At 39.5% G+C, this 9,373-nt stretch overlaps 1 protein-coding gene across 4 annotated transcripts; it reads left to right on the top strand.

The window, feature by feature from the left end:
- The first annotated feature begins 87 nt into the window (after positions 1-87).
- ASCL3 (achaete-scute family bHLH transcription factor 3) lies at positions 88-9,347 on the top strand. 4 transcript variants are annotated; one of them, XM_021001909.2, is made up of 3 exons: positions 88-4,966; positions 6,319-6,872; positions 9,141-9,347. In XM_021001909.2, the coding sequence occupies exons 2-3, from the start codon at positions 6,334-6,336 to the stop codon at positions 9,151-9,153; spliced, it is 552 nt and encodes a 183-aa protein (XP_020857568.1). In that variant the 5' UTR covers positions 88-4,966; positions 6,319-6,333; the 3' UTR covers positions 9,154-9,347. The 4 variants fall into 4 exon arrangements, with proteins under 4 accessions (XP_020857568.1, XP_078004401.1, XP_078004400.1 ...); XM_078148275.1 differs by having other exon boundaries at positions 88-6,240; XM_078148274.1 differs by having other exon boundaries at positions 88-6,872.
- The last annotated feature ends 26 nt before the right edge of the window (positions 9,348-9,373 follow it).

Genomic DNA, 9,373 nt, shown 5'->3' with positions numbered 1-9,373 from the left:
ACCAGTGTCCTTGACTTATAGTTCCCTTTCTTTCCCTGTTCCTAATTATGAAGTTTGTATAAAAAAAGGAAATTCAACTCAGCATAAAGAAGAATATTCTCAAGGGGGAGAAAAATTTTAAACTCAGAAGTTTGTGGAAGTGATTGTTGATAACTCAAAATAAATTAATAAAAATTAAAAAAAAAAAGAATGTTCTCACAATTAGAACTATCCAAGAATAGAATCAACTGCTTTGATACTGGATAGATTCCCTCTCCCTGAGAAAGGTCAGGCCAAGTCAGGAAGACTTTGTCATGAATGTTCTAAAGGGGATTTGGAATGGGCACTTTTTAATGGTCAGTATGATCACGTATTGTCTAACAGTATCAAATGTAAAATGATTTTAGTTTAGACCATGGATCTAAACATTGGTCATAAGAAGTGGAGTCTAAAATGCTAACATAAAAAGCCATTATGCCCCGAAATATACAGCTTTAACTCAGTAGAGTAAAACATCCCTGTTGTGAATGTAATGTTCCTTGCATAGCCTGTGGCTCAGAACTGCTCCGGACTCTCATGGCCTAAGGATTGGCCCAGGTGCCAAGAACTGAATTTGGTTTATTTAACATACTCCACTAGGGGGGTTCCATTCCCCAGCAAGCATCAGGCTAGCAATAAATATTTAAATAAAGAACAGGTTTATTAAAAGTCACTCAAAGAACAGAAAACCTATTTTGTGTCCAAGTCTGGTTAACAAAGAAATAATTATAAACCACCTTCTGATGAATGCCATTGTCTTCTTTTCCCTGACCTCTCTACCACCACCCTGGAAGTTTAATTGCAATTTCCACAAAATTCAAGGAACAAGCTAGTCAAGTCCCTGCCCCCGTGTACAGACCACAGAGTGGGTCTGTCCGTTGTCAGCTGACCTGCTTCTCTCAAATTGGTGCTTTCTATAGAGATTACTTTGGCATACTCTCTGTACCCCAGCTTCCAACTGTTCCTGCCATCTCTCAGGAGTCAAACTGTTGTCCTGGCTCCCCAAACTCTTAACCTGTGTTCTCCCAGCAGCCATAGCTGGCCTGGTTCTGCACGAACCTTGGAGGTCCTATCCTGTTTTTTCTCTGCCTTATGCATGTGACATCCGTAGGAGATGGCCACTTGGCTCTCCTAAGAGCCTCTCGGATCAGCCCACAGAAAAGCTGTTCACTTCCTTTTGGGCCTATCCACTACAGTGATTTCTAATCTAGTAATTTCCAAGTTCTTGGTTAGGGAGTCAGTACAGGATTTAACTAGGAGTCCAGAGAGCTAGGTTCTAGTCCAGTCAACATAATCTTAAGTCATTTCACCTTTTTAGGCCTCAGTTTTCCTCTTCTGTAAAATGAGGGATTTGGAATAGACAGTCACTAAGCATCCTTTCTGCTCTGAAGTTGTATGATTACCTTCCACACGTCAAAAATTTTTTCTTTAAATCTAGATTAAAAAATATTTCAGTTGATGGGAACTGTACTTCTGAAGAAAAGCAAATTCTGGAGAGTGACTTGATTGTGTTGATTGCTATTTGAGATGGAAATCCAATGTTTTTTCAAGTGAACCTTGATTTTTAGTCATAGTATTTGGTGTCATACCTGCATAGTGGGTGGGAAAAGGCCAAACAAGAGCTGCACAGATCTGTTTAACCATAAGCTACTTTGCATATTGTCACCAATAGTCTATAAATCTGACAGGTCTGGCTTGGCTGAACATACAACATTTTGATCACAAAACTCAGGTAAGAGCTCTTCTTCAAAGATCTAGCCACTATCAGTGTTAGGAGAACTTAGTTCAAAAAGAATTCCTGGGCAAAATGTGTGTCACTTGAATTTTGTCTTAGGTCCTAGTACCATGATGTCTTTAAATTTTAATGATTATTGCAGGATTGAATTTTACCCATTTGATAAGGCTGAAGGTTCCTAAATTTGCTGTAATAATTAGCACTTCTGTAATGGTGTAGCACAGTTTCTCTGTGCTAGATTGTATTGTCTGACAAATTATATTTATTTCAATTAAAGTTTAGTTATTCAGGTTATAGCAAGGAATCTTTTGAGTTTTTATAATTATCAATCCTCTTAGTTCTCCTAGGAAAGAAAGAAATAGCCAGTTTTGTCTCTTCTCAATCTCTTTTACAGATAGAGAGATTGGGACAAACTTGTCTGAGATCCCCTTTAGTTTTGTCCATGAAACTCGGAAGGCTGCCTGTCAGCCTAGGGTACTAGCCAGCACGATATTTGATTTTTGTTAAGACTTCTTCTCCATTGATGTTTGTTTCTAATTCTTATTTCCTGCTACAAGTTCTCCTGCAACCACAATCAATTATTTTGTAATTCTCTTTCTTTGAATATTATCATCTGGGTGCTTATAATTAAGGAAATATCCGACTATAAGGAGCTTCCTAGTGGGTGTTCTGACAACACCTGAGTTTTTTTCTTTAATACACTTTGGATAACTTTTATTTTTATGTCACAGAATTTCTTCCAGTGTCCTTCTTGAGTTATTTGTCAAAAGAATTATGTTTCTCTTATTACAACCAATTTTTAATTACCAATCACACAGATTTCATCTGGGTCAAATTTTAAAGATAATTTTATTAGTCTTTTATAAGGGGAAAGCTCTTTTCCCAAACTAAATAATAATTAGCAAGGTTATTAGTTGTTGGGTTTTTTCTTTTTTTTAAATGTTCACTTCAGTAGACTTCCTCAGGCTTTGGTTTGGGCCACAGGTCAGAATTTTTAGGCTAGTTTTCTGGTTGCTTATCCACTTTCCAAAACTGAGAATTCATCAGCAGAGTATTTTCAGGAATGATTCTAGCCGTTTCTTTTGCCTCTTAGAGTATGCACATAATCCAGTGACGTCCGCTGGAGTTGTTTACAACCTGGGTGACCTTGGACAGATCCCTCATACTTCTCTGAGCCTTAGTTTCCTCATCTGTAAAATGAGGGGGCTGTACTAGAAGAGCTCTGAGATAGCTTTAAATGCTAAATCTATAACTGAATCCTGAGGTAGTGATGAATTGCCCTTTTTTTTGACCCTAGGCAAGTTATTTTACTTTGAGACATGGTTTCTCCATCTGTAAAATGGGCAACAACCTGACTCATTAGGTGTTTGTGGGGAGAGCACTTTGTAAACTTTTCTAAAGCTCCATGTAAGTGGGAGCTGTTTATCCAGAACTTCTATCTTGGCAATTTTCTGACCGCTTAATCCAGAAGCTTTCTCCCTGATCTTGTTCTCCCTTCCCTGCCATCCCCCTCTTTTCTCTCCATGGCTAGTTTCTAGTCTTCCAAAGGTAAAGTTGTTTCTTTGGAGTATGGGGGGAGCCACACTAAGGGTTCGTGGCTTGTTAGGTCATTCTAGACTCTTTGACCTTCAGTGTGCTGCTGCGCTTTAACTGGGCTTGTGTATGATGAAATCAGCCCTGAGATTAAGAAGAGCCCTTTCCCAGCATTTACATACTTTGAAGTTTCTGTTTACCTTCCAGACTTACTTCTCCTTACTTCCCCTTTCTCCTTTACTCAGTGTTCCCGCCAAGCTGGTTGCTTTCCCAAGTTGGCATTCCTTCTCCTGACTTTGGTCAACTCCACCTTGTGGCATCCTCGCTCAGGTGCCACCTCTTACAGGCAGCCTTCCCGATTCCCTAGTTGTTAGCAGTGCTCCTCAGTCCTCAAAGGATACCATATTTATTCATCTGTCTGTATGTCCTGTCCCACCGGTAGATGTCAGATCCTTGAAGGCAGGGACTTTGTCAAGCATACCTGGCAGGCACATCGATGTGTATTGATTCGAATTACTCCTTAGCTTCTGACTGGTCCTCCCTTTTCTTCTGTCCCTATTTAAGAAGCTAGATTGAGTGTACTTTAATTAGGCATTTTCAGGGGAATCAGAGCATCATTTCTCCTACTTTAACTATAGTGATTAATTCATTCAGCAAGCATGTATTAAGGGCCTGTCATGTGCCAGGTACCATGCTGGGCAGTAGGCATACAAAGACAGAAGTGAAACAGTCCCCTCCCTCAGGGGGCTTTGGGAAATAAAATAGACACATGTAAGTAAATACAGACGTGTGTGTGTGTGTGTGTGTGTGTGTGTGTGTGTGTGTGTGTGTGTGTAGGTGTGTGTGTAAATCCCCTACACCAATACCCTTCTGCAGCTGCTTAGCACCTTATAAATGCAGACAGCTGCCTGGAACAGAGAACCTAGAGTCAGCCAGCCAATCAGTCAGAACTTGAACCCAAATCTTCCTGACTCCAGGGCTAGCTCTCTGTGCACCATACCATGCTGCCCTCAAAAATTTTAAATATATACAAAGTAAATACAAACCATCTTCTAGGGGTGGGGAGTGGGCTTCCTGTTGGAGGTGGTGTTTGAGCTGAGCCTTGAAAGTAGCTAGGGATTCTCAGAGGGGAATGAACAACTAGGGAACTCACTAGAAACTCTGTGATCCTTTTCTCCTGCAGGTTTGTTTTATAGATTCACAGGGAAGTATCTATGTTGTTTTTTCATTCCTCCTTTTCTAACAAAGTGCATAACTTTGCTAGCTAATGATCTTTTAAAAAATAAGTTGTCATGCACCCAACTTTAAACAGAAAAACCAATTAACCATACAGGTATAGCTCTTCTCATTTTAAAATGAGTTTTTTACATATAACACATCTGTAACAACTTCTTAGATATTCCTTTTGGGTCACTATCGTTCTCTTTCTGTCCGTTCATATTTGTATTTATTTCTCCAGTTTTCTTTTTAAGCAGCTGATCTCAGAAGTCGTGGGTTCTAGTCCATGCTTTTGACACTCACTGAATGTGTGACTGAGCACACCTCCAGCTCTGAGCTAACTGTCTAAGACTCTATTGCAGAAAAAGTGCTCCTCTGCATCTGTAGAGAAGTCTTCACTGGGTGTTTCCTACACAAAGGACTGGCTAAAAGAAAACATTCTTCTCATTTTGTATAATTAAGGTAAGTCTAGTTCTGGCTCTGCTTTCTTTGCTTTATATCGCCTCACCTAAGCTTTTCCAAACGTTTTTTATTCCTCATGTTTATCATTATAATAGCCCTGTATGCCACTGCCCTGACATTCAGTAGTTTATTTGATACTTAATGAGCTCTTACAGCAAATGCGTTCTTTTTTTTTTCCAAATGTATTCTTGATAGATTTTTTTGATGCCTCATTTAGACATTAAAGAAAATAAAAACATTTTCCCATGGAAAGCTCTTGGCAGAGGAGTGGCCCTGGTGCAGCATCTGTTGAGTTGTATAAAAAGGCTTAGGTTGGGAAGATGAACCTGGATAGCAGTATATATGAACAAGACCTGGGTTTTTTAGAATAATATAGCACATGGATAGCTTGATACAGTGGACAGAGCACCAACTTTGGGGTTCCAATTTGGCCTTTGACATACTTGAACAGTGTAAGCACAGAGAAGTCTCCTGCCCTCTTAGTGCCTTTAGCAACTCTCTAAGAATTTAAGTTACAGATGAAAAATAAACACTGATGAAATCACAGATCAAGACCAAATAAATAGTCGTTTCCAACCTCTAGACAAATTTAGACTTGATGTCAGGAAAAATTTCCCTATAATTAGAACGATGAGTAGAATAGGCTGTTTCAGAAGGTGGAGGGTTCTGGAGGCTGGTCCTAAGAGTTAGGATGTACAGAACATGTTGCGTTCGTGTTCACTTATGGGTGGAGCTAGGAAGACCTTTAAAGCTTCTTCCAACTCAGAAATTTTGTATGCTGGCAGAATGTTGTGGCAATATACAGTAATCTGATGCTTACAGACTCATCCAGAAAGCAGTAACGTGCCAAACCACATCTCTGAGACAGGACACTTGTGCCTTTGTTATTAATGAGGGGAGTACCAGATATGGGTGTACTTTATCTAACAGCTTGTGTGTCAGGTTGTATATAAGTAGCATTTTTGTAAGTCAATACTTGTAAAAATCCTATGGTAATCTACCTTCTAATTTTTCAGTTTGAATTCTAATTTTTCACTTACTAGAGTTAGATCAGTCACACTATGCTTATAGATTCTGCATAGTTTTTAACTGCTTCTTTATTTCTCTGACAGATAATGTCATACACCATCTAGTTTTCAATGATAAGAAGCAATACTGAGCAGCCCACGTAACAGAAATACCTTAAGAAGACAAGTCTTTTTGGGTGACATCAGAAGAAGCATAGTGTAGTGAAAAGAACACAGGGCTAGAGCCAGAAGACCTCTTACTGTAAAGTGGGTTATCATTATTATCATATGTTATTTATGTTGACATGTTGTTGGATGAATTAATACATTTGTTTGCACCTCCAGGTTACAAAGAGAATAATGGATAACAAAAACTACTGTAATCTGACAGACAAATTGTCCCCCTTTAGTGACTCTCCCCATATGCAGCTGACTCGGTCCTTCTACCTGGACCCTGTTGTCACTTTCCACCTATATCCAGAAGCCCCTGCCCCATCCCCTTATTCTGAAGACCTGCCAGTTCTCCCTTTTGCAACTGATCAGCTAATTGTGGAAAACTTTGGAGATCCTGGCTCCTTCCCTTTTCAAATGCCATATCCCTCTTATGGAAGATGTGAATACTCCTATGGTCCAGCGTTCATCAGAAAAAGAAATGAAAGGGAAAGGCAGAGAGTCAAGTGTGTCAACGAAGGCTATGCCCAGCTTCGTCATCACCTACCAGAGGAATACCTGGAGAAGCGACTTAGTAAAGTCGAAACCCTCCGAGCCGCCATCAAGTACATTAATTACCTGCAGTCTCTTCTTTACAGAGATGAAATGGAAAGCAAGAATAAGCCAGGGAAAAGTCAGGCCATCGTGACAACTACCAGCCACCAGATGGACCCCATTTTTAAAATTGTGTAAGTAGGGCCAAGGTCCAAAGAAGGAGTTTTCTAAGGGTACAGTGTTTACAGAATCATACCATGTCTCTTACCAAGCTTTAGTTTTGTTGTTAGAATCCTATCACCAGAAGCAACCTTAGAGGTTCAATCACCTGTCTGAATCCTGCTCTATAAATGATGCCTGGTAAGGGGTCACAAAGCCTTTGCTTCTCTCAATTACTATGAATGGCACTTGATCCAGTATTCATAACTTCTGAGCTAGCCTGGCACTGGGTAGTGATTAGCTCTATGCAGCGTGTTTGAAAATGTGTCTTGAGTACTACCATGGGCCAATGAGTTGGAGCTTTGAATAGTGGTTTTTGGAATTTTAGGAAGGCACCAGTAGGTACTAGTGCCTTTCAGGCATCTAATTTCTCATATATGTATTTATGTCTCTGTCTTCTTCTAGCTTCCCATGGGTTATTATTTCACAGATTTTTTTTTTAATGTGGAAGGAGAAGATTTTAATTCGTTTATTGAGGGCTTACTATGTGAGGATACAGGTCTGGGAGCTGAGGGAGATACAAAGTTGGTAAGACTTGGGACTCTGATCCCACAGACAAATCACCTGTCTTCCTGACACTTCCCCCTAGGAGGGGAATGTACATGTCAATAATTATAATAGAAATAATACAAGCTAAGTGCATTAGAGAGGTGCAAAATGAAGTTGTTATGTGATGTTCCAAAGGGCAGGAAGGGTTGTTACAGGCTAGGGAGAATCTGAGAAGGCTGCCCAGAGAAGACTTTTAATTTGGACTTTAGAGCCTGGTTAGGAGTTTGACAAATGAAATAGTACATTTCCCAGCAATCTTGTGAGATCAAATTGGAAAAATACCTCAGGAGTAGTGGAACAATGACCCAGGACAAAGAGTAGCCCAGGTAGGCTGGAGCAGAAAGTTCGCAGCAAGAAATAGGATGAGATGAGGCTGGAAAGGTAGGGTGGCCTCAGCTTCAAGTCAGTTCAGCAAACATTGACTTTCTGCTCTTCAAGGCACTGCGTTAGGTGCTGGGGATGCAAAGACAGAAATGGAAAACGGTCCCTGTCCTAAGGAGATCATTTTTGACTAGGGATATAACCTATAAACATAGAAAAAGTAAATACAAGATAATTTGAGGAGGGTGCCAGACACTAGGAAGATCAGGAAAGGTTTCATGTAAAGAGGTCGTTCCTGAGGAAGCTAAGGAAGCTTTGGAGGAAGCTAAGGATTCTGAAAAGTGCAAATGAGAGCCTTGAATGCCAAGTAAAGAAAAGAGTTTGGACTTCTTTTATCCTGTAGGCAGTAGAGAGCCAGCCACTGAAGATTTTTGAGTATAGACGTGAGGGTGGACATGATCATATCTATCTATAAGAAAGTTTCTTCCACCAGTGAGGAATGAAAAAAGAACTGTTAAAAAGCCATTATAATAATCCAGGCCTCTTGTAACAAGTACCTATACTAGGTGGTAACAATGGGAATAGAGAGGAGGGGATAAATGCTGGAGGCATTACAGCGGTAGAGTCTACAGGTTGTTGCCCTCACCTTGTCTTTTCAGGAGTTTGATCACTCAAATTGTCAGATACTTTAAAGATATCCTATAACAACCAACCAAAATGAACTTTTTGATTTTTTCTTTTAGTGTTTTTTTTCTTACATGTAGACAGCTTTTTAAGTCTGTAGTTCTTATTACTGAGTAGTAAGCAGGAATTTGAACCTTATAAACCGCCATCATAAGAGAAGCCAAAAAATTAGCTGAGGGAGAAAAGTGGTAAATAAAGTTAGAGTAATTTAAAAGATCCTGCTACATTCAAAATGATTATAAATGCAACAGATCTAAAAAAACCTTCTTCTAGTCTCCTGTTAACAGGTTCCTTCTTCCCACTGCTTTCTCAGTGATACCATTGAGTGGTACCACTGATTCCATATTATTCCCTAGTTATTTCTCCCTTGGGGTTTTTTTTTTTTGGAGGGGGGAGGTTCATTGTTTTATGTCAAATGCTTTGCAGTGTGTTGTATTTGTGTCTTGAATAGTCAATGAAAAGAGTATTCTACTGGTAGGGGCTCAGACCTGATTTATATAATTGATTACTTCCAGATAACCCACACTGAACATGGGACTCCAAGCCATAGTTTTCATGGAAGACTTAAGAGGACACTTGTTACACCTAAACCCATTTAACACAGACATTTTGTTCCACTTGATTTAGCCCTAGGTTATCTTTGGTCACGTTTGCTGTCTATTTCCTAAGTAGTGGTCTTGCTTTCCCAGCTACATAAACTGAAAGCAGAGATTATATCTTCCTTCTCATGGATTGCTCAAGGAGCTTTCACACTACTGGACACATGGCAGATCTTCAACTATTATGACATAAGAAAATGTTTTCTCAGGAGATGATTTTTCTTGGTAGTATTAATAAGCAAAATTATTCTTTTCCTTTTCCAACTGTATGGTTGAATAAAGTTTTTATTAAATTGATGCTTTTGTTTTTTTCTTTTTCCATA

The sequence above is a fragment of the Phascolarctos cinereus genome, unplaced genomic scaffold (assembly GCF_003287225.1).
Source record: "Phascolarctos cinereus isolate Bilbo 61053 unplaced genomic scaffold, phaCin_HiC Scaffold_9;HRSCAF=440, whole genome shotgun sequence".
Taxonomy (NCBI): domain Eukaryota; kingdom Metazoa; phylum Chordata; class Mammalia; order Diprotodontia; family Phascolarctidae; genus Phascolarctos; species Phascolarctos cinereus.
The sequence above is the reverse complement of the archived record's forward strand: the minus strand, read 5'-3'. Positions and strand labels throughout refer to the sequence as shown.